Source organism: Larus michahellis, chromosome 16, assembly GCF_964199755.1.
Source record: "Larus michahellis chromosome 16, bLarMic1.1, whole genome shotgun sequence".
Classification (NCBI taxonomy): domain Eukaryota; kingdom Metazoa; phylum Chordata; class Aves; order Charadriiformes; family Laridae; genus Larus; species Larus michahellis.
The window spans coordinates 4568534-4592609 of NC_133911.1; the positions used below are offsets into that span (position 1 = coordinate 4568534).

Here is a 24076-nt window from a genome sequence, read left to right on the forward strand (position 1 = left end):
GCTGCCACCAGAGGAGCTGCTCTCCTCCAACAACTCTGGTGCTCCAGCCCTGTCGCTCGCTCTGTTCCTGTGCCGAATGTGCCAGGTTTGCGGGGACCCCGGAGACTTACTTCCCCAGTGATAGGCTTGTGCCTTTGTGAGCCGCAGCACCAGTTTACCGGGTCCCAGCGGGCCCAGAGCCGCTCTCAACAAAGGCTGGCGGACGAGGGGCCACGCAGTAGGCTGCGCGCCGCAGCATGGAATCTGGCTGCACATCGGCCCCATCCGTTGCCAGCAGGAATCAATGGAACAAAGGGAGAGTGAAGCACAAGGTCATGGGAATAACGGGCCATAATTTAACTGAGGGCAATGAGAATGGAAAAAAAAAAAGTTATTGGGGAAGCTGGGGGAAGGGAAGCAGTGGGCTTCTGGAGTTGGGATCCTAGAACAACAATGTAAGTGCATGCCAGCTCATGGGGCAGGGTTAGTTCTAGCAAGGGAAGGGCAAATATCGCTGGCTCTCGGCAAAGGGGATGTCAAAACAGCTGCAAAATAAAGGTAGCATCCTCCTCCCAGCAGGTTGGCTTAATGGCTTCAGGGACACGGCAGGCAGCAGGTTTCAAACCTTAGCTATTGCACTGGGTTGTCTCGTTGTTCCTTTATGTCTCCACATCTATATCTATTTGTTGGTTGTCATTTAGATTTAGATTGCAAGCTCTCCAGGGCAGGACGCATCCTTTTGCTAGCTGCTGTACCAGTCTTAATAGTACAAACAGTAAAACCAGCAGAGCGAGCTGGGCACTCCTGGCTCAGGACTGTCCCTAGGCTTGACCAAGGTCTGCAAACGTTCCCTAAGCACCACACTTCAAGTTCCCTGTGACAAGAAGCTCTTGGGAACAGGAAGATAAAAGGAAACAAAGGGGAGGGAGGAATGGGACGCACTAATGGTCTCCTACTACAAAGCAAGGGGAATGCAATATTGAATAATTAAAGGGTTTTCGTTCCTGCTCACTTTGAGAGAACTTAACTTTGGCAGAGCGGTTGTGCAGTCACTTCTCTCAATAGCAGAGGACTCCAACAGGCAAGTCAGTGACCATCACTCACTGATCTCAATGCATTACATAGAAATTAGCACCCCAAAGGTAGGCCTGGTGTCACCAACCCCTTCCTAAATGCGAGTTAATCACGGCATACATGAAAGCTGTGGGAGCACGCAACAAGACTCAATTCTCGAGTAGAAGGATTCCCAATGTGTAACATATCAACCATCCTTGCCTAGGCTTGAGAAGGAGTCTGCCTACCCTATCTCAGCTCTAACCACTTGGCCATCTGCCTTTCCTCCTACCACACAAACAGTATCCTGCTACATCCCACCTCCTCGTGCTCACGCCATTTGCCTAGCTGGAGCTAAGCTCCTAAAAGGACCGTCCAATATTTCAGTTCCCAAGGAGTGAAACAGGGGGAGGTGCAGGTGATGCTGGAGCCGTCCTCCTGTCTGTCTGGAATGAGGCTGTTTATTAGCGAAGGTGCACTAACATCCCCTTGTCTCCCCGAGTCTCACAAAATTCATTTTTACAGCATGCACCAAGCCACAGAAAGGTGGTAAATATTCATAGTATGAAAAACACTCATGGAGAGGATATACTGCACTTAAGAGAGAGATCTGAATTAATTTTATGTGCTGCAGAGAGGCTTTTTAGCAATTGGAAACTTGTGAATCCCCGCTCTCTTCCAGAAGAGATTTAAAGAATGAGGCTGGGACGGTGGGCTGGAAGTCCAGGCCTTTTGGAGACTCACTTTCTAGCTCTAAAAAGGAGCACGTTCTAGTGGGTAAGACAGGAGAGAAGGGGGAAGCGTGTCATGTCAGAAGACTTAAGCACGGTTCCAGTAAGGATCAGGTTTTTCTTGAGGAACCACAAACCTCTTGTGCAAAGGTCATTTGGCCTCAATTTATATCTCTGTGATAAAAAGCTAGGAAAACTGGCATCCTTCCTCTGACACGGAAAGCTCCCTCGGTGCTGGGGAATGCCACACAACACCCAACCCTGCCCAAAGGTGGGCACGGCAACGCGGCAGGGACAGCACTCGCTGTTTCCCTGGGGACTCCCAGGGGCTGCATCTCCTGCGTGTGGCCTGTGCCAGCAACCCGGTACGGCCTCCTGCGCCCAGGACAGCTACTCCTCCTCCTCCGGCTGCTCTTTCTACAACCCTCCCAGCATTTCTTTAGAAAAGTGAATGCTGAAGATAGTGATTTCCAACAGAGCTGCTGGTGGTGCTGTACCCTTAGCACCATTTAAATGTCCGATTGCACTCATTCAGCCCCTGAAAAAAACAGCGCTCCTCCAGCCCGTGACAGCTTTGACAGCCAGACTCCTTAATTCCTTTTTCTTATTCCCTTAATCTGTCATCTTTATCAGGCTGGGGAAGTGCCAGGCAGCATGCAGGAGCCCCGGCCCCGATCAATCTCCACATTACAGCTGACAGAATGGTGCTAATAACTTATTGATCTAATGTTTGCCAAGCCCCACAGGGGCTGAAAGGCTGCCATTGATTGGCTTGAGGGAAGGAGCCTCTCAGCTGAGAGCAGAGCGGAAAGCCTTCAAATTGTCTTCTTCCCGAGGAGCTTGGAGATGGAGGGAGGGTGGGGAAGGGAGAAGAGGGAGGAGGATGAGGGGAACTAAAGAGAGGAAGAGAAATGGAAAGGAAGAAGGGCGCATATGCAAGATGGGGATTAAGAATGGAAAAGGAAGGGAGGGGAAAAAGGGTTTGAGAACCAAAGATATGCATGGAGGAAGGAAAAAAGCAGGAAAGGGGAGAAGAGAAAAGAGAAGAAAAGGCATTGGGAACAAAAAGATTGTGCAGAGCTGAAAAATTAATGACATAGACAGCTGACCCTCTTCTTGCTCACAGCAAATCGTTAATAAAATCTTTCCAACCCCCAGCCCTCCATGCTAAGGCAGCTCCTCCCAAGTCTGTTCATGTCTGATGTAAAGCACGCAGCACTGCTGGCTCCCCTCACCGGGTCTGAAGCCACCAGCTTGTGTCTGGGGAGAGGGCATCATTAGGACAGATTCCAGTTTAATTCACGAATCTGCTCCCCACAGTCCTATACATGCAACTTAACCCTTGAGAATCCCCACCCACCTCCTTGACTTGCACTGAAGAGGCTAATAACCATGGAAAGTCCTCAGACATGCTTAGCAGAGGGAAGGGAGTTGAGGGTCTTTACTGTGCCCCTGTGGGGAAACCCACGCTACCGGTGTAATGCAGAGACAGCAGGAGCGAAAAAAAAAAAACACACAACACATGACCTTTCAGAAATTGCAGTAATGGTTGTCGTCTTCTTTCCCATTTACCGGAGCTCAGCCCAGGGCATGCCAGTTTTGGCAAAGGGTACACGTGTTGGAGCAGTGCTGTAAGGCAGGGACTGAGCTGGCAGGGCGTCAAGGAAAGGTTGGCATTGTCACACACTACCCTGGCAGGTTTGCCTGCCCCGGGGCTCTAAACACACAGCGTTCATTCTGGTCGGGTCTATTTTTGTGGTGGACTTCTCTCAAGCCTATCAATCCAAAAGGCTGGGTCAACATTCTCGTGGGTCGCCTCCAACACATCCCTCCCACACGTACAGCCCTGCACCCCTTTCTCTTCGGCAGGACTTCTCCCTGCCTGCCACCAGAGCCCTCATGAAGCTGGGAGCCGTAGGGCACCCTGCTGATCACTTGAAAGCAGCAAGGAGCAGAGCAGCAGCTCGGTGCCTGCCACCCAGGCATCTAATCACAGCGCGAGCCCTCCGGACACACAGCTGCGGGGAGCTTTGGGGAGACAGCGTCACCTCTGCTGTGCAGCAAGAGCAGGCGGCTAGGCTTCGCAGGACTAAATCCACAGCATCCCAACCTGACGACAGATACACGCAGGCACCGGAGCAGGAACAGTGTCAAAGCCCTGGCTCTGAACTATCAGCTTGACTTGTGGCAGGGTCAGGAGCAGCCACCCAACGTCCCTGCGCTTCCACCCAGCAGCAAGCAAGAGTGGACAAGGCAGGTGCCACATTACAATCTGTGCTGGATTTCTATATATAACATCAGTGAGATGTCAGCGCACCGATGATTTGTTTTCAGCTCTTTACGAGCTGCCTGTAAGGCACCTGGAAGGGAGGTGGAAGCAGGGGGCGGGGAAAGGTTATTTTTGGAAGCAGGATAATCTTGCTCTGCCTAGAGCTGCAAGGAAAGGAAGAAAGAAGTCGGTGTTTATTTCCGTTTCAAAGCTGCAACACATACTGGCCATGAGTTTGGTGGCTGATCCAACTGCCAGAAGGTGATGGACTCATTGTCCTGACTATGGCCAGTCTGCCCCGTCCACGCCGGGCTCGGAGGAGGCCAAGCTATGTACGCTGCCGTGGTGGGTCCTGTGCAGCTGTGGCACTCCCTTCCTGCAAGGGAGGAAATACACCTTGAAACACATTGCTGACCTTCCCAGAGGTGTTTGCAGAGCCATCCTACAAGAACCCTCCTGCCAGGAGCGGGCTTCAAATCCCTGCCAAGAGCAAGGTTTATTGAACTCCAAGAACAGGGCACTAAATTGCCTGGGCTCTTCCTCCTCCTGCAGTGACAAAGCCAAGAATAAAGCCCGCAAGGCTTTCCAGAAGAAATAAAAATGAACTTAAATAGAGCACGAAGAAAGGACAGTCCTCCAGATCCAAGCCAAGAGGATGAATGGCACTGACAGAGCCTAGACCTTCATGTTGCCTCGGTGAACAACTGTCCTTCATGGTAAAACACGTAAACAAAGGTGGCTGGGCTTACAACTCCTAGATGCCCGTTTGGTGCTGATTTTCTGCTCAATTTAAGGCAGCAGCAGTTCAATACAGGCTTCTGCTTTTTTTGTTGTTGTTTGGCTTTGTTAAATGCAAACATGTCTGCATCCTAGCTCATTATCACATGCTCAGAAAACAGCCGTTCACTGTGATTCTGTCTCTAACCATTAGCGGTAACATCCCTGATCCTAATTCTTTTTCACCCCCGATATTAACTCCTCCTTAGCAGATGAAAGCTCTAGGTCTCAGTGCAAAGCCAAATGAAGTCTTTGGGAAGCCCTCCATGGCTGGCACACAGAGTTCAGGGATGGGCCCAGAGAAAGTGAGACAACTGGTTTGATCAGCTACAGATCCATGTGTGCAAGCTACAAGCGTCGCCTTGTCAATAAAAATTCCAAGCCCAATTTTTAAATGGGAACCTCTTTACAGTTCACTCCTGAAATTTCTCCTTCTCCCTTGCTTAGTCAACAGAGCGCCAAGTGGAAAGATGAGACAGAAGAGTTAATACAGAAGAACAAATAAACTCACAGAGAGAAGAGAGAGACCCCTCTTTTCAGATGTTTGCGAGACACAGATGAACTGTGCTCTTCCAGGCCTCCAGTGGAGCAGGACTCCTCAAGTGGGACTCCTCCTGGGACACAGATGTCACGTTCTCTCTGTCACGCAGAATTTCCACAGGAATCATTGCAGGTTAACATGCAACTACGCTGGTCACTGAGGACACCACTGCTCTGAGGCCAAGGCTCTCAGGGTTTGTCATCTCCATCACATTGACCAACAACCCCCAGAAAACGCCTGAGCTCTCTGGGAGCTCTGCAACATCGGAAAGCTGGCTTTCTGCTGCTTCCCACACCACAGCCAAAGCAGCCTCTAATCACTGGGGAAGACGTCTTTAATCCATTCACAGCCCCAGATGTTACGTGCAGAACCATAGCAAATTGCTTGCACTTTGGGGCAAGACCTGATTCTGCCATGTCTCCATTAAGTGCCCTCTCTCAGACAGTATCAAGACAACTCCCTCTAATCACGAGGGGCAGAAGGAAGATCTACCCACCTTCCTCTAGCATGAGCGAGCCTGATCCCTCCACTTCTATCCATGCAAACAGTCCTACTGCGACTGGAAAGTCATGAAATCTGGCGCTGCAGAACAGAGGGTATTTGAGGAGAGAAAGAGAAATTAACAGGATTTTTGCACGAGAGAAATTATTTAGGGCTTTGGGACCAGGACTCTATTGCAAAATGCTTTTTCGAATCCTAAAGCAGCGTGCAGAGCACGCACGCAAACAAGGGAGAAGGCGCCGTACTTTCTCTCTCAGCCATGGTGCCCCGCAAGGCCTCCTCCGTCCTCCCCGCCCCATGCGTGCCCCGGCAGACTGCATTAGCCAAACTGGATAGAGGGGATTGGACTTGTTTACAGACACACCGCTAGCTGCTTAAAGGGGCTCTAAATCCGTGTTTGATGTGCAAACCGGCAGCTTTGCTACTGTGCCTTTGTCAAGCAGCCCTGGCTCTGCTCATCCTTGTGTGTGTCTCTCTCTCTCTCAATTAAGATTAAAAGCGCCTTGTGCCATCATCCGCTCTCAAGGTAAGCCCCTCTGTAGTGCCAGTGCTGTACCCTGTCTGCTGCCTCGCCTTTATCTGATCCATTTGGAAACGACTTTTATATTCTCATTAGGCTCCTCGCCTGCCCTCCCCTCCCACACACGCGCTCCCCCCGAGGCAGTTGAGCATACTTGCTCTACCTTTGCAGATGTTGCTAAGCCTCTTACTAAATCTCACCAATGCAGGCTGCCTCTGTACGCTCCTAAGGAAGCGCAGACCCCATCATACGTACTTTTCCTTTCTTCCTCCATTTGGCATATTATAGCCCCATCGTGACTGCAATTTAATTAGCACCAAAAGCATTCTCCAGCATTTTCCACCGCAGAACACCACCAGCAGGGAAGGACGCAGCAGAAAATCAAGTCCACGGGGTCAAGAGAGGAGAGACCATTCACGTCTTCTCGGTAAACTGCCCTGGGAGCTCTGGGCATCACCAAAGTCTATTTTTCCAGGTAGACTCTACATATGTTCCCCCCAGACGCAATCCTGCAGACTGCCAGTGCTCAGGGGAAGCAGCTCCCCGCTCTTCTCTGCAGAGGGAGTATCTCTCTGCCCAAAATCCAGCAGCTGGATTAACTAGCTCCAGGTTTAAATAAATAAATAAACAAATAAATAGATTTGAAAAAGGTCCAACACTGGCCAGAGAAGTAGGAGGAGATTAAACATAGCAGCTGGATATAGACCCAGCGTAGACATAACTTGTATTTCAAAAGAGGAGCTGGATATAATTTTGATCGATGAAGAGCAACAGAGCTGGCAGAGACGCGAGTGCCCTTCCTTTCCACTACACCCTCTGGTCCTCCGCAAGAATTTACTGCCCTTTCAATCTGCGTTGGAAACAACAAACACTTGAAATTTGCACAACCATTTGGTGAACGGACATTTACCCAGGGACCACAGAAACCAGTGCTCTCTATTTTGCAAGGCCAAACACCTCCGCTCTCAGTCACAAAGAGGAGGCAGGGAAAGCAGAAGTGGCAGAAGTTTACTGCTCTTAAAAGCCTGTGGACACCATAATGTCAACAGCCAACCCTGATGAGAAGAAAGGAAGAACAGTATGAGAGGGTGCGGATGGGTAAAATCCTAAACCAGTGAGATAGATCTCCTCGGCCAGTTAAGAATTCAGAGCTACAAACAGGGCAGCTCTTCCCGAAACGCAGGCCCCCTGGGATCGAAGGAAATCCAAGCGCATCAATGGTAATTGTAATAAATCTGCGGCGCCGCAGAGCTGGCCCAACACACGCAAGTTTGCTCCATGATTAAGAGATCTCTGTAATACCTTAAGGTCCCCGGTGGGCCCAGAGCAGTGAGATACAGCTAACATGCATCAAACACATAAGAATATCTCAATCATTACCACAGCTGACGGTGGCTCCGAAGCCAATCGATAGGGCAATTAGATTTTATCAGCACACGCCTCTCGGCCACCTACTTCTGCTGGCGCTGCAAAAGCCTCAGTTACCCCTGCCAGTTCTGGGTCTCCAGATGACTGAGAAGCACCGGCTGGAGCAGATTTTTGCTTTTTTTGTAGATTTTTTTCTGTTGGTATTCTTTATTTCCTTTAAAGGTCCAGTATCAGGGGACACTTCAAGCATCAGTTAAGCTGTCAGCTATTCTTATCTAGGCGTCTTGCTTCAGTACACACACTAGGGGGGGGAACACCACCCACCCCCAAATCTTCCATACGCCGAATCCCTAGAAGTAGGCGATAATCCACATCCATTCCATATTGTCACAGTGAAACACCACCACACAGGTCTGGCAGAGACGTTAGGGAGGGCAAGAGAGGAAACTGAGCTCTGCTGTTCTGTCATCATTTGCTTTACCATCTTGGGCAAAATTGCCTTTCTGTGCCTTGGTTGACTCACGCACCTCTACGATGTACTCGAAAACTGGTGGAAAGCATTAGGCATCTTGCCCAACATTTCTGATGAAACTTTATTTGCTGGCAACATAACTACCTCCTTTTCCCCTTTATCACTGTAGACTAACAATAACAGTCTTTGCATTTTTTGTAAGCGTGTTTTCAAAGCCCTGTAGCTCTCAGATTTGCTAGCCCAGATTTCTGTAGATGCTAAACTTGCCAACACATCACAGTCACTGCACTGGTCTTAATCACACCTAAGTGATGCAAAAGATAGCACAGCTATTTGGTTTTGGTGACTCCAGACTCTTCCTAGCTCTTTGGGCCTCACAAGATACAAAACACAGCGAGTTCTTTTGTCCCAGCTATCCCAAGCCCTAAGACTGTGCCTCCCTAGGCTTATTGTTCCAAACGGCTAGCACCCACCACAGTGGGTTATTATATCCACCGAGGTGGGGTTTTAAATCCTTTTCTACTCAGGGCCAAACCCTATCCAAGCCTTTCAGAACCCAGTTATTTTCCAAGTCTTTCAGCTTCTGCTGTCCCAAACTAAGCTCTCCAGCCTCTCTGTTTCCAAATATAACCATCACCATTGACATAAAGTGACCCGTTTTCACTTAAAAATCATCCATAAGCTTTCCAAGGATATTAATATCAGTGCTGGTCTTCCAACCAAAAGCGTTATACATTCCAGCAACACACTGGCCTCTTCAACCCCTTTTGACCTGAACATCAGCCCAGCTCTAGCTTGAACCCTGACTCTAGTCTCACCCATCTCCCAGAACTCATAAAAGCCCCAGAACTAACTATACACCATTAGTTTCCATTAGTTTCAGCCCCCTTCTGCATTTCAAAGACCGTTAAAGATCCAGTAATACTTCTAATTTTCCAGTCCATGCTGTTCAAAACTATAGCACTGCCTCTAATCCTGGTGTAACTACAAATCAAGGAACTCCCTTCACAGCATTAATCATAAACCGACCAACCCTGCCAACTCCAACCCTGATCTTAACCCCATGGGCCCTGCAATAAGCAAATCTCTTCCATTCGTGCTATCCTTGTTCTCAATCCTCTATTTAGCCTCAGCCATAGCCAAGAAGCCACGTACACTTCTGAATCCCGTTTTAGCAGTATGCACTCACCCCTCATCCTGCACATGGAGAATGCGCAGCCTGAGCTGCAGAGCAGCCTCCCGGAGCGTTCAGATGCTACTGGCTGGGACTGTGTGCCTAACTTCAACCCATGAACGCTAAACCAGCAACAGAAGATGTCGTAGCAGCAGATTCCAACTTACTTTGAGAGCATGGCAGCTTACAGTCGTGAGTGATGCGGGAGTTTTTAAAGATAATGGCATTAGCATCATTTATTCGGCACTGTCCATCTCTGAATGCCTTCCCGAGGGCGAGATTCTCACAACCCAAATACACAGTATTCTTCTCAAAGGCATACATGCAAACAGCAGACAATGGGGCGCACAATTCTTATTCCCTTATTATTGTAACTAAGTGGCTTAAGCAACAGCCAGCCTTTTAGACTAACCCAACACTAGCTCTTTTAGAATTACATACGTAGCAATTAGTTATAGCACTCTCCCCTTCCATACCTGCCAGTAAAAACAAACAGAATTGGGACATAAACCAAATAATCAGCATTGGCTACAAATCCCAGCCCATTTACTTTCTGTTGCCTTGACTTCCATGGCCGGGCGGTGGTGACACAGGTACCAGCTCAGCACGTGCTCTGCAGTCAGAGCTGGCAGGTTCTGCGCAGACTTTGGCAAATGAGTCTTCCCTTAATCAAACAAGCATTTAGAGTGAGCCGGCTCCAGGCAGCGGGGAAAAAATCAGAGTTAAACTGTCCCCGCGGAGATGTGACAAGGCTCACTCTCCCTTTAGATACCTCATCTCCCCACCATCACCCCCCTACTCTTTTGCTGGGCAACTCTTGTTAGACACACCAAATGTATCGCGTCCTGAAAAGCTCTGTCACTTCTCTGTCGCTTGCTTGGTGGCCTCTTGCGTGAATGAGCCCGCTTCTTTCGCCTTGCTCAGGCTTTCACTGAGGTCAGAGCCAAGCGCTGCTGCCCTCCCTGCTACAACATCTGCGCGGTGCCTAAGTCTTATATTTCTTACTGTTTCTTATGGTTAGGAAGCTAACCAGAGAACCTCAAACACAAATTCTAACAAATAAGACTGAGGACTTCCACATTCGATCTTCTCTACTGCTTAGCACCCATGGGAATGAGAAGCACCCTTTGCATATCTGGAATGCAAGTCTCAGAATTTCAGCAACGCTGATCAAGCCCAGCAGTTTCTCTGTAAAGCAAACAATATTAAAAAACATTTTACCACGCAGGGTCAACTGAGACGTACAGACTCAAGCAATGTCATACAGAAAAAACTATTTTTCTGGCCAGTTTGGCTCTTAGAGCAGTGCAGGCAAAGGGGCTGTGGAGACTGGTTAATGAAGAGAATATGGAGATTCAGCTGTGAAAGCAAAGACTGGGAGCTGCCCATGGCTGCTTTACAGACGTACCACAAATCCCCCAGTTCAGCACAACACATTTATGGGACGGAACACTTTACTGCACAAGTAGTCCCACCGGCACAAATTTCACTGCAGGCAGGAGGAACCTTTCTGGAAAGGGGTCAAGCCTCCTGCAAAAGGCAAACCAGGTACCTGTCGTGTTAGTGTATATCCTCCAAAGACATTCCCAAAGCCTACTAAATATGGTGTTCCCTTCAGATCTGGGGTTAAGTTACACAGTCAACCGAATGACTTAGAAGAAAATATGAACAAAACCACAAACATAGAGATTTTCAGGAAAGGCCTATATCAATGTACACAGAGAAATCCAGTTCTGATTTGGAAGGGCAGGCATCACTCAATACAAAAAGTAGCACCACTCTCAGATTTTCCTCAACTTTTGTTTATAATCAAAAGCAAACCGTAGATTCTGCAAACAGCAAGGAGATGTCTAGTTTATTACCAGTGCCTCAACTTGCTGCTTGACGCGTATCTACCACCGAAGCACCCTGGCCCACAGCTCCCTTACTGACATCCAGAGAGGCACGGCGCAGGATCCTAGAGGAGCATTTCTGGTTCTACCACGCTAAGTCGAAATCAGGTGAAGTTCCCCAAACATCCAGGTAGCGCTACAAACCCAAACAAACCCACTCATAAAGGAGTTGGCAGGCACAGAGGCAGCACGGGGAACCTCTGATTAATGAAATTACAAATCAAACCATGCTCTCTGCAAGGCCTTTCTGCTTCACTTGACGCTAACCCTGGGGACATTTCACTTCTTTGCTGGCGCAAGCTCCTTTGCCAGTAGTTTAACACAGACCACTAGATTTGAGAATAACACAGGGCTGAGATCTCAAAAGGACTTTAACATCACCATGAAATCCTTTCCATGTTAATCTTCAGCCGGAATATTAAAAGCCTGCATACAGCTTTCTCCAAATTGTAACACAAACAGCCACAGAAAAAAAACAGCTGCTGAAAAAAATGAACAAACGAGGGAGGGAAAGGGAGAGGAGGGAAGTCAACAAACCCCAATCAGCGGGACCCGCTCCAGCTGCTTACCTGCTGCTCCTAAGCCAACGTCGACGCTGTTTCTCTTGAATTCACAGCGGCTCTGGGTCTCTGGCATAACGAGCTGACGGCTCTGATGCAGGTTGGAGATGATAGTGGAAAGGTCGTTATCACGGCTGCAACAGAGCAGAAAAGCACCAAGTTAAGGAAATCCTATTTTCCACCACATAATTGATTTTTGTGTGTATGAGCGTATGTGTGTGCGCACGCAACATTCTTTTGTTTGCCCCTGACACAGCTGTACTTCAAGAAAGGTTCTCCCCCTCCTACCCATCAGGTTCCTCGGTAACCTCCTCTAGTTTTGGGGATGGGAGACTAAGCGCAAAGCACTTCCCAAACAGCCCTCTCATTTCCCATAAAGGGCTCTGCTGCTGCCAGAGCTCCTGATTTCAGTTTTGCCAGATATAACTTGCGTGGGCCAGAACTTACATCTCAGATGGAAAAACTGAAAGTGTAGGAACTGGCAGATCCACTCCAGAATTAATAGGAAACTTGAACTGAAATAACTGATAGTTTTCTATCAGTTGCCATCCTTCTATTCTTAAAAAAAAAGTAAGTTTTTCCATTCCATCACTTTTGGAACACAAGACTACTTTATTTACTTGAATAATAGTTTTTCTTTTTAGAGAGAAACTCACCATGAACCCGGACATCAGCATTACTCAGAGCTGAGGGTACAGACTTATTTACAAAACTAATTTTCTACTCTTCACTCTTAACAAATCCTGAAACAATGCTCTCTTCCTTCTGGTACAAGAGAATGCATTACAGCAATTCAGCATTATTTTGCCTGTTATCCTTGCATCAGATTGCTGCTAAGTAGGCTAGTTTAGTCTTTTTTTCTTTTTTCTTTTTTTTCCCTTCTATGGAGAGGGAGAACACAAACACAGAAAGACATTCACTAGCAGGTACTGCAGTTCAGCTGGCAAATGCTTCTGCTTGCAAACCACTATCTGCTTGCAAAATATTTCTGAATAAATGATATACAAACACTGAAGAGGACAGACAAGCTAAAAGGTATACATGATACTGAATGAAAATGCTGGAATGCCTCCCTTTTGTTTGTTTTGCCGTATATGTTAAATCACCCGTCCTTCTAGCACAAGGTGCTCGCCCCAAGCTAAACGTGGCTATTTTTCTTCCTCTCCTCTTTCTAAATGGAAGATGACAGCCAGAAGAACCAGAGACACTTACAAAAAATTATACGTATTAGAAAGATTGCCCTCCCTCCCTCATCCCCGGCTCCCTCCCAACCTCTACTCACATGGCAAGTGCACCCACTCTGTGCCGCTGTGACACACAGCACATGACCACCAGCTCCCCGGCGCAGAGGAGGGTGTCCTCACCTGGGACCAGCGGGACAACACGGAGGGTGCATTATCTGCAGAATTACCTAGCAATGATCTTCCTTTAAATATCCCCCTCTTATCCCCCCCTCACCTCCTCCCCACCTGCTGCCCCCCCACCTCCAGGCTCTCCCGGCACTGGCAACAGGAGAGGATCTGCTCAAATGCTCCCGAGCGCCCAGCCCTAGTGCAGAAGCAGGGGCTAATCTGTCGTCTAGCTCTCTGCTAATCAGATAAGTTTATGACAGAAAGTCTTTAGACAGAGGTACTTTCAGCGGGCGTCTGGCTCCAGATTTTCGCAAGATGTAGCAGACAAAAACAGACTCTCATTTCAGCAGCCGCTGTTCCCTGCTGCTCCCCCCGCACTCCCCCCACCCCCAGTCTCAGCGCTGAGATAGGATGCTCGGATCTCAAAGCCTTTGAGCACCCATTGCATCTTCCTCCGCTAAACCAGTTCAGATTCCTCCTTATGCAAGCAGAAGGCTAATTACTTAAGCAAGCCCACAGGTGAGTGGGAAGCCCATTTCTCCTGTGCCAAGCAGTTTTGGGTCTTATCCTCTTTTAGCTGCCACCTTTAAGATGCATTATGCAAATATTTTGGTGTCTTAAGTCATTTATGGGATTAATGTGAAGTGATTATCAGTTCTTTTTAATCATGCCAATCAATAACTGGATGTCAGGGACAGAGGACAAATGCAGATAAACGCTGCCATCAGCACAATGCTCAAGAAAGGGCGGAGGAGATGAGCCAGAAGAGCACAGGGAGAAAGGCAGGGAGTAGGAAGAGAAAAATGGGATAATTAACATCTTTGCATTTGCAGAGTGTCTTGCATCCCAATCGAGCCCAAAGCACCTCCGATACGTAAACACGTTAAAAGAGCTGCGAGAAGGAATTGTTTTATCCACCACTAAAATGCAACCAGCTCTCCTCTAAGGAGCATAGCAACTCCTTAACATGAGTCCATTCTCCGACATGCACAGAGCGCAGAACGCTGCGATATACCCACTGTAAACCAAAACCAGGAGATCTACGTGGAAGGAAACATTGCCACACCAGAAATTCTATTTTAATTCCCCAACAGTCTTGTGGGTTTAGGAGATTTTCCATGGCCTTAATATTTAAAATCATCATGGTATGCAAAGGTGCGTTATCCAGTCAGAACTGCACACACGAGCGGACACCGCAGCGCTGATAGGAACGCTCCACGGGCTTTGAATTCAACTCACTCTACCCACACTATTAGGCAGGATCCCAGAAAAACATGACTTTGCTGGAATACCTTTGCAGAAGGCAAACCGAACACGAAGGTGACATTGAGAGGAAAGGAAAGACAGACTAGAGATAAGGCAAACAGGCTCAGACAGCTTTTAACACATCAAACTGTCCCCAGGAGCTGCCCCTATTGCCTTAGCGCATGGGAGGTTTGAAGCAGAGATTGCCTTTTTGTTCCAGGCTTGTTCTACTCCCGGCAAAACGGGAGGTAGCTTATAACTGGGGCTTGGTCTGAGCATGAGAAAATAGAGAGAATGGTAACCACAGCTTCTAGTGAAAAAATCAAGATAACTTTCTGCGGAAGTGAAGACTTTAAGCACTGCCAAGCTGGCCCCAGCAAATACAGTTCCACAGGGCTGCAATCGGGCTTCAGTGACTGTGGGGGCCCTCTAATAAGGGACAAGAGGTAACGGGCACAAACTTGACCATGGGAAGTTCCATCTCAACACGAGGAGGAGCTTCTTTACTGTGAGGGTGGCAGAGCCCTGGCACAGGCTGCCCAGAGAGGTGGGGGAGTCTCCATCTCTGGAGACATTCCAACCCCGCCTGGACGCGTTCCTGTGCCACCTGCCGTGGGTGACCCTGCTCTGGCAGGGGGGGACACGGGGTGATCTCCAGAGGTCCCTTCCAGCCCCCACCGTTCTGTGATTCTGTGACACGCTCACGTAAGGCTCTGCTGAGACCACAGAGGACTTTCTACCACTGTGCTGGATCAATAGAATGGAGCACCAGTTTCAGATCTGGAAGCTGACAACTCTGCCACCTCCACCTTACCCGTGATTGCATGAGACGGTCAACAAACATCATTTCTACAAGAGACCCTCCTGACCCTCCACAGAGCAAAGTCCAACTAACTGCTATCATTCCGGTACCACTTAATAAAGTTAGCGAAAGTTTAATTTTTACTTGAGCCTCAGTTCTTCACGTATTCCACCAGTTACTCAGTGCTTTCGCCAGGAAGAAGGGCTCTGCCCAGCTACCACCAAGTTTCAGAAATTACCCCACTTTTCCACCCTCGCTACCTCGGACTGCAGCGCTGCAACTGCCCTCCCAACCCTGAAATCCCACTGTCCGCAGCTGGGTGGCCCAGCAGAAGGGCAAAAGACATAGCAGTATCACTGCCAGTGGGAGACGTGCTTGGTCCACATACCAAAAGTTGCAAGACATGAGTTATAACTCCAGCCTGGCCAAACTCCTTCACAACTCAGTCCTGCCCAGGCCCCCTCTTACCCCCAGCCCTGAGGGAACACCTCAGCCACATCACAATCACTGACACCAGCCCTCATCACATCCACCTCAGCCCTGCCTCATCCATTTGCCATAAAAATCCTAGAATCACAGAATCGTTTTGGTTGGAAGAGACCTTTAAGATCATCAAGTCCACCGTTAACCCAGCACTGCCAAGTTACGACTAAACCATGTCCCTCAGCACCACATCTACACGCCTTTTAAACACCTCCAGGGATGGTGACTCCACCATAGAATCATAGGGTTGGAAGGGACCTCTGGAGATCACCCCGTGTCCCCCCCTGCCAGAGCAGGGTCACCCACAGCAGGTGGCACAGGAACGCGTCCAGGCGGGTTTTGAATGCCTCCAGAGACGGAGACTCCACCATCTCTCTGGGCAGCCTGTGCCAGGGCTCTGCCACCCTCACAGCAAAGAAGTTCCTCCTCAGGTTTAGGTGGAATTTCCCATGGTCAAGTTTGTGCCCGTTCCCTCTTGTCCTGTGCCGGGCACCACTGACAAGAGCCTGGCCCCATCCTCCTGACACCACTTCCTGGGCAGCCTGTTCCAAAGCCTGACAACCCTTTTAATGAGGAAGTTTTTCCTAATATCCAATCCAAACCTCCCCGGTGCAACATGAGGACGTTTCCTCTTGTCTTATCACCTGTTACTTGGGAGAAGAGACCGACTCCCACCTTACGAGAAACAGCCCAGCACATTTCTCCACAGAAAAGAGCTACCTGATAAAATTCGGCCAACTCCGGTCGACCCACCTGGCAGCCATGGCATGCAGGGTGGTTCTCGGTGCGCAGAGCTGAGCAGTCCAAAGCGCAACCTGAACAAGCAGCACAGCCCAGAAACAAGACCCTCAGCCCGGGTTACAGGGTATTCTCTGTGTGTTCACCTTGCTCACAACGCAGGACAGTGTTTTCAAGAGACAGCAGCTCTCTTAGGGAAGAGGCTATTTGTTCCTCTGGGTTTCACCCAACTCGCTCACAGCAACCCTGTCACGTACAGAACAGGCAACAAATTCACGGGCTCGGGGCTGCAGCAGGCAGAGCCCACGCAGGATTAAAGATCTGTCCCTCGGAGGGAATACAACAGGCAAAAGAACCACCGCCTTGAAGGACTGCAGGCCAAGATCCAGAAGACGTACTTTGGGCACACCAACATACATGTAGTAATGCTGAAAACTTGACTGCTTGGTCTGTGACTAGCGCAACTGGACCCTCACTGGGAGGGAAATGGGTGCGACAGCATCCCCTCTGAAGCGCTCACCAGCGAGCGCACAACTCCTGCATGCCCGCAGTGGGAAGGAGCCCGCATTACAGGGATTGGAGAAGGCTGGTCCTTCCCGTGTAGAGGATTCCCCCATCTGCGTGCCGAAGCCAGTAATTCCACCCAGGTGCTCGCTCGCAGCCCCAGCAGGGCAGAGTCACACTCTGCTTTTCCTTTGTCTTGTCTCTGAGCCGCCGCCGGGTGCCTGTTAATGCAGGCACTCCCCCATCCGTGCACTGACACATGCACACACAATCAGATTAAAGGTCTGATCCCTTCCAGTAGCATAATATTATATTTTAAAAACCGGATTAGAGAAGGGGGCTTGAGCAAGATACAGATCTCCTGAAAGGTCAAGGAGGAGACAAATAGCCTTCTGTAGGGCTCCAGGTTGCCATGGCAACATTCAGTTTGCATGGGTTTTGGTAATTAATGGTTTGGGGACCCGCAGTAACACAGGTATGTTTCCAAGCAGCGGGGGAACATGTTCTGAGGCATGACTGCCTGGGCACTTCCGTCTCATAGCAGCAAGTTTTGCTCTTGCAGCAAAATAAAGGGTAGAAAACGGAGTTCTTACCGTCAGGGATTCCAGAGGGCACGTGGCTGGTTGGCCACATCCAGATTTGCTTTCAAACTGGGAAGTGACTCAGTGCTACTGACAGTCTTGTAAGACCTTTCTTCTGATACCTGGGCTCAGGATGATCAAAGCTCTGACCACAAGACATGTTTTTCAGGTATTTCTGCTATTTTGGCGGGCAAAGTTTTACAAACGAGCTTGCAGCACTACAAGATTTTAGAGTCTGAACTTAAAATCCAATACACATTTAACCTCAGTCCAGATATTCACTCTGTCCTATATCTGAAGAGTGAATCTAAACATGTCTAGTAAAGATAAAGTCATGTTGTTGCTTTCAGTTACAGGTGATGCGCTGTTGCTCACACTCTATTTGAATCCATCACCCTGTTTGTGCAACATCATACTTAGCAGCTGTGCAGAGGAATAAAATGTTAAAAAAAGATGAGGGTCTCCTGTGGCACAGAAGTGTGTGATGATGACTGCTGATAAAGGGGCGAGATCCCATCTTCACAAAGATGACCTTCTTACTAAGAAATAAGGGAAAACTAGCGGCCTCCTAACAGCACTGTAGACTTCCCTCAAGGCCAACTGCGTAGCTTTGAGAAGAGCTGCAACGGCACAGACCTTGTCGTGAACCTGGCCTCGTAAGGAAGACACTTCAAGCAGGAGCAAAGCTGGCAGCAGTGATCTGTACGTGCTTGTTTATCACTGTGCTCCACGTAGCATCAGAGAAGTAACCATCCCACCAACCTGCCTTTGCCTTGCCCATGTATCCACTGAAAAGAATGTCCTAGGCTTCTGCAAGCTGCTTTCCATCCAACAGCATTCCCATTCTGCCGCGAGGCTCTGTCTTGTGCCAAAAGCAACAGTGGCTGGATATTATTATGGCTTGGGCAATTTTCAAATCCTAATGAAGGGAGGGCACAGGAGCAACAGCTCCATGTACCAGGAATGCAGGAAAGCTGTGATAAGGGTTCTGACTAAGCCACACCGAGCAGCTCAGCAGCGCACAACTCGGGCCGTGCTTGGTGCAAGCAGCAACCACAAAGCTTTAAAGGACCAAGTGCCAACGCCTCCTTTACCGGGCTGAAGTATGAAATGAAAGCTGCTCTCTAACAAAACGGGCACCTGACCTTGGAGGGTATTTCTGAAAACCCTGTACACCTGATCTGTTACACTGGCAACAAAAGAAAACTGCAGGGGAGCACAGCACAGGAGGCATATGCTGCGGGTTCCATGCTACGTCTGGGAAACAACAACAAAAGCCTTCCTCATCCTAAATCCTCACACCCAAACCCAATGAACACTGGGGAAGGACTCTGGGAATGTAGTTGGGACAACACGGATAACTGTGCAGCCCAGATACAGATCAGAGCTGACAGTCTAAAATTCCCTGTTACATCCCAACGCTCTGACACAAGGAGCCCGCTCTGCAAAGCGGCAATAAGACGTACTAACGGCTGCAAAAATTACCACTGGGAGGAAAAAAACCAACATTGCTAATGTTCACTACGAATGCTTTGATTGCTGCCCTGCCTATGTTTAATGGAGCTAACTGGTCCTCCGTCTCCCCCAAAGCTGGTTGTTCTGTTGAGACTTTCTGTAATGGCAGTATAATGGTCCACCAGTGGTCACTTGATAGCTGCACTGCTTACGGGAAATGGCACTCAAGGGGAGAGACAGCCACATCGACAACTGGTGGAAACGTCACCCAGACAGAAGGTGTCTGTTTGGGACACGATGCTGCAGTAATCCACTGACTCATCTGGGGAGTCTGCAGAGAAGCACCTGCAGGTCAACAGCTAAACCAGCAGCACCATCACTGCTGGCACACATCGCAGGAGCATCGTCATCTCGTCTAGCTAATGAGCCGCAACCTACGCTCAAGGAAGGAGAAGTCTGTGATGGGAACTGCCATCGAACTGTCAGATTTGCTAAGTGTGGTCATCCCTTGGGACGTATAAATGAATTAGGAGCAAGGCCTTTCGGGGAGGCTGTGGTAACCAGACATGCAGCAATCCTGCGTGACCGACTTCTGGGAACAATAATCCTTTTTTGAGCAACATCTGCACCGTAAGCCTCTGACTGGCAGCGTCTGAGGCCAGCAGCTATTTCTCCAAGACCCCTTCTGGTCCTGTCTTGTCCCCTGGTCCCCTTGGACCCTCACTCCAGTCACCTCTCCTCAGTCTCAAATGGCCCCAGCAAACCAGTCCCTTCCATCTGCTGAGAGCCATCTTCCCAGCCTGGCTCTGGAGCCAGCCCTGCCGGCACACTCAGCATGCAGTGACTTACAGAGGGGACCAGACAAATGGGGCGGACACCTCAGCCTCATGGCCCCATGAGGTGCTGACAAATGCCTGCAGGACACCTGCGTGGAGACACACCACCCTTGAGGTCCTCGGGAGGTGGCAGCTCCCAGCGATCGTTAACCCAAGCCGGATTCAGACTGGGAGCAATGCCTTTTAAATGTGTTTCATTTACAGACATTAGCAGCAACTGCATCTTTAACAAGGAGAAGGATGAGGAGACTAATGGATGGAGACAATTAACCAAAATATAAATCAGCGTCAGAGCCTCCGCATCTAGCAGAGGCAGCCAGGCGCCCGCAGGGTCTGGTGATTCTCGCAACACGCTGCTCAGAGTGACTGCAAAGAGGGCGAGGAAGAGGGGAAGGAGAAAAATTGGTCAAAATTTAAATAATAATTTTCAATAATGGCTGCTTCCCTGTTTGCTGCAGCCCTCTCCAAAACCAGGAGGCAATAGTAACAGTAACCTCACTACAAATGCCATGCCCCGTCCTCCTGACCGGGTGAGCCCGGGGTGTCTCGGAGAGATCGTCCATCCCGCTGGCAGACAGGGTGTGCTCTGCCTGTGCTCTGAGCTGCAAGATGACATGCAGAACCCTTTCAGCGCTCAACATCAAGCATACAAAAAGTGCGGGTCACTGCAGAGGAGGTATTTCACCTGTGGTGCAGCACCGCTCAGCAGAGCCCAAAAACGGCTGCTCGAGCGGTTTGGATATTCAGCACAAGTTTGAAACTTAAACTGCCATTTTTCTGCTCCAATTTCCTGGCCAGGCTTCGCTGGCCCGTCAGTCACCTCTCTGTGCTGCTCTCCTCCATCCGCACGGGGATGCACAGGGCACTGCGTGAGCGGGAAGCACCAGACACCAAGAGGCAACCTGGTACTTCAGCAATAGGAGTTCCAGATATATCTGAGATAAAAAAGAGGGAGCGATATTCTCAGCAGACACAAAATTGCGTAGATCCAGAAACTGCAAGACAGCTGAGGAAATGGTGAACCGATCTAGCACCGGACCAGACTGGGTAAGTCTTTTCCTAATACTTAATCAAATCAAAAGCAAACTGTGAAAACCCAGTCAAAAATGTATGACTGGCTTTGAAGGGATGCAAAGGAGATTGATGCCCACTTTGGAAGAGAAGAGAGACTCAGAAAAGTAGCATGTGAGGAAATAAAACTGAAAAATATTTCTTTTTAAATATGTTTCACTGGCTCTCCAGCCCCTTAACGATCACACAGTAAGTGCAGGGATTATATTAAATTTTACTGATCAATACAGTTGCCATAAAACTGTCCCGACCCTCTGCCCCGCCCTACAATAAAGAAAAAAAATCCAATGTGCAAAAGGAGGAATGTCAGGGCTTGCTGGGGAAAAGCAAGGACATTGATTAAGCCAGGGGAAGTGGAGATGGGTGCAGGTGTGTGCCCAGGCATCCTCCCCACAAACCCGCCTGTGTCACTCCGAGGAACACGCTTGGGGTTTCTTTTCCTTCCTTGTGCTCAGCCCAACCGGACACAGGTCCGGTTCGAGAGTAGATTTCAATGGTCCCCCTGGCTCAGGTAACACATTCACAGACTGTTTACTCTGCAGTCACTCCCTGCGACACACCATACGCACCCCTTCCAGCCAGGCCACGTCCCTCGCCCCGCCAGGTCCATACGCCAGACACTTTGCAGCTCCAAGGAGACGACAATATTGCCAAAACCTGCAGCAACACAAGCGGTTTTTTCTTCTCTGTCGACCTCATCTCTCCTCTCCTTACCACCTCCCCAAAAGACGAGTTTCTGGCGTAAGGACGGGAGCAGTGTCACAGCCAGGCTGTTGTCAGAGTCGTTTAGCGCCGAGCAGACAGTGTGAGCGTGTCGCTCAGGGCTACCCAAACTGGAGCATACGCCCAGGGACAGGACAAGCATGTAAATCAGCCGGTGACTGTGTGAAGGGAATAATGAGCTTTTTATGGAAGCCATTAAAAGGAAAACCCAGATTGGTCTATAAATACTGTTGCATCATTATAGCTCTGAGAAACAACCTTATGTAACAGCACAACTCTGTAATGTCAGGACTGGGGTAAAACAACCACCCAAAGGCTCTTGTATTTTTTACTCAGCAATTTTTTTAAACCCAAAACAAAACAACTGATTTCCAAATAAACATATGCACTCCAGCCCAGCCCTTGGGGATCAAAAAAAAAAAAAAAAAAGTCCAGAAGTCCAGCTTCTGTCTCCCTAGGATGCGCAGGGAGGTAAACGTGGGGCTCGCCAGAAGGACGCAGAAAGAGCGACATGACCTGGGCACTGCTGGCCACTGTGCTGCCGCAAGAGAAATACCTGACCGTGGCTCCCCCAGAAAATGCCACCAATATCACTCCTTTTCCCTTAACCTGCAATGTCCAGCCTCCGTGGGCCATTTAATCACAGATTCATTGATTTTAAGCCCCAGAGGGGACCGTTATATCTACCTCATCTGACCTCCTGCACAGAACCTGTCAGAAAATCCCCGTCGTACTCCCAGTTAATAGTGGCAGCTCAGAGGGGAAAAAAATGTGTGACCTGTGTCTCTGCCCACCAAACAAAGACGCTCCATCTCAGAACCCCAACCACGCTGAACCGAGTGCCCTGGGAGTAAAATAATCTGCTTATTCCCAAGAGCTGATGAATCCTCTCAGCTTCTTCCTTACTAGTATGGAAACCTGCCTACCTGGCCGAAAAAAAAGTGCATTTCACACATTTCACAAGATGACCGCTCTGACGCGCAGCACCAAATCAGCGCAGGATTAACCATCTTCCAGTCCAGCAGAGCTGAGAGTCATCTTGGGATAAGAAATTCTGCAAAATAACTTTCTCCTCAGCATCTCTTGCTATGCCCTGGCACGGCCTTTGAGTGCCAGAGGTCCTTGAGCAGACAGGCAAGGTCACCCTCTCTGACACTGGCAGGCAGTAAAACTGGGGTCACTGAGTCAGCAAAAAGAGAGAAGGGATGGGGATCAGGGAAAGCTGGCAGCTCAGACCGATCAAGGGCTCTTCCCCTCCTCCCTCGCTCCCGCTTATCACCTTGCACACAGCTCAAACCATCCAGCAACATCTCCCTAATCACACGGCGCACAGCCAATACCTTCCCGCTCAGGTCGACGGTGGACACAACAGCCAGAGCAGGATAAGACCTAAAGCTGGGCACCGGAGGATTTGGGTCAAGGATTTGAAGGCTCTCATCAGGTGACTAATAAAGAAGTGCATGGGGCCCGGGGGTGCAAGGGGGAACAGCAGAGTTTGGTTCACTGTTAAACAATAGGCAGCGTGACCCGCTGACAGGCTGCGTCACTTTTCCGTGGGAGATAGGCAGAGCAGCCCCAGGCAAAGAAGCTGGATGCAAGCGGGCACGTGTATGTGCAGCTCTGAGGAGCAGAGGGGCTGCTGCCCTCCTCCAGCCCCCTCTGTGCCTTACTGCCTCTCCCCGTCCCACCTCTCACGCTCCAGAACCTCTCTGGTAGGCGCTGGGCAGCCTCAGCTCCTCCGACCTGCCACCCGTGGCAAGCTGCTGGAGGCAAGCTACCTTGAGATGCACTTTCTGGCTCCCTCTCCTTATTTCCTGAGTTCACCTCTCTATTTGCTGTAAAAACCTAGGCCCCGCATCTACCTGGCGACTGACATTTGTAGCCAGCACTTTCCCATGCTAAACTGTGCAAACTGGCCCTGTCATTCAGGAATCCAGCTTGGGATCTGCTGAAGCTAACTGAAAGGCTCCCACCTACCCCCACTGCCAGGGGAGTAAGCTGTTCCCTGGGAGGGTTTTGTGCTCTAGACAGAAGAGAGAAGCACAATTTCCAGCAGGCAAAGCTCAGGGCACAGCTGCCTCTCACTCCTTGGCCTCCCTGGTGATATTTTTATTGCTCAGTCTTTTGGTTGCCTTTTAAAACTTCATCGTTGATAAAAAAACCTCTCAGTCACTCTCTGTCCTTCTTAGACATCTGTCTTGATAGACCCTGACAACAATTTACCAACACCCCACTTCTGCCTCTCGGTGTCTCCACCTTCTGATGAGATGTCACCCATCAGACACAGGCAAAAAGGGAAGGAAAGGGGAAAGGCGAGGGAAGGGAAAAGAGGAGATGGGGAGGGTTAAACGAGTTTTACCAACCGGAGGGAGCTGAGAGGCCTGAAAATCCCAACCCCAACCATGGGCCACACAGCCCTAATTCTCCCTGCAGAGTTATCTTGGAAAAA

General features: G+C 49.4%; 1 protein-coding gene across 2 annotated transcripts in view; it reads right to left on the bottom strand.

Annotated features, from left to right (window-relative positions):
• Positions 1-24076, bottom strand: part of SAMD11 (sterile alpha motif domain containing 11) — a 125653-nt gene that overhangs the window by 43244 nt on the left and 58333 nt on the right. For both annotated transcript variants that reach the window (XM_074609452.1, XM_074609451.1), the window contains exon 5: positions 11847-11971. In XM_074609452.1, coding sequence (XP_074465553.1) covers positions 11847-11971 — 125 coding nt within the window. The remainder of the gene's footprint in view (positions 1-11846; positions 11972-24076) is intronic.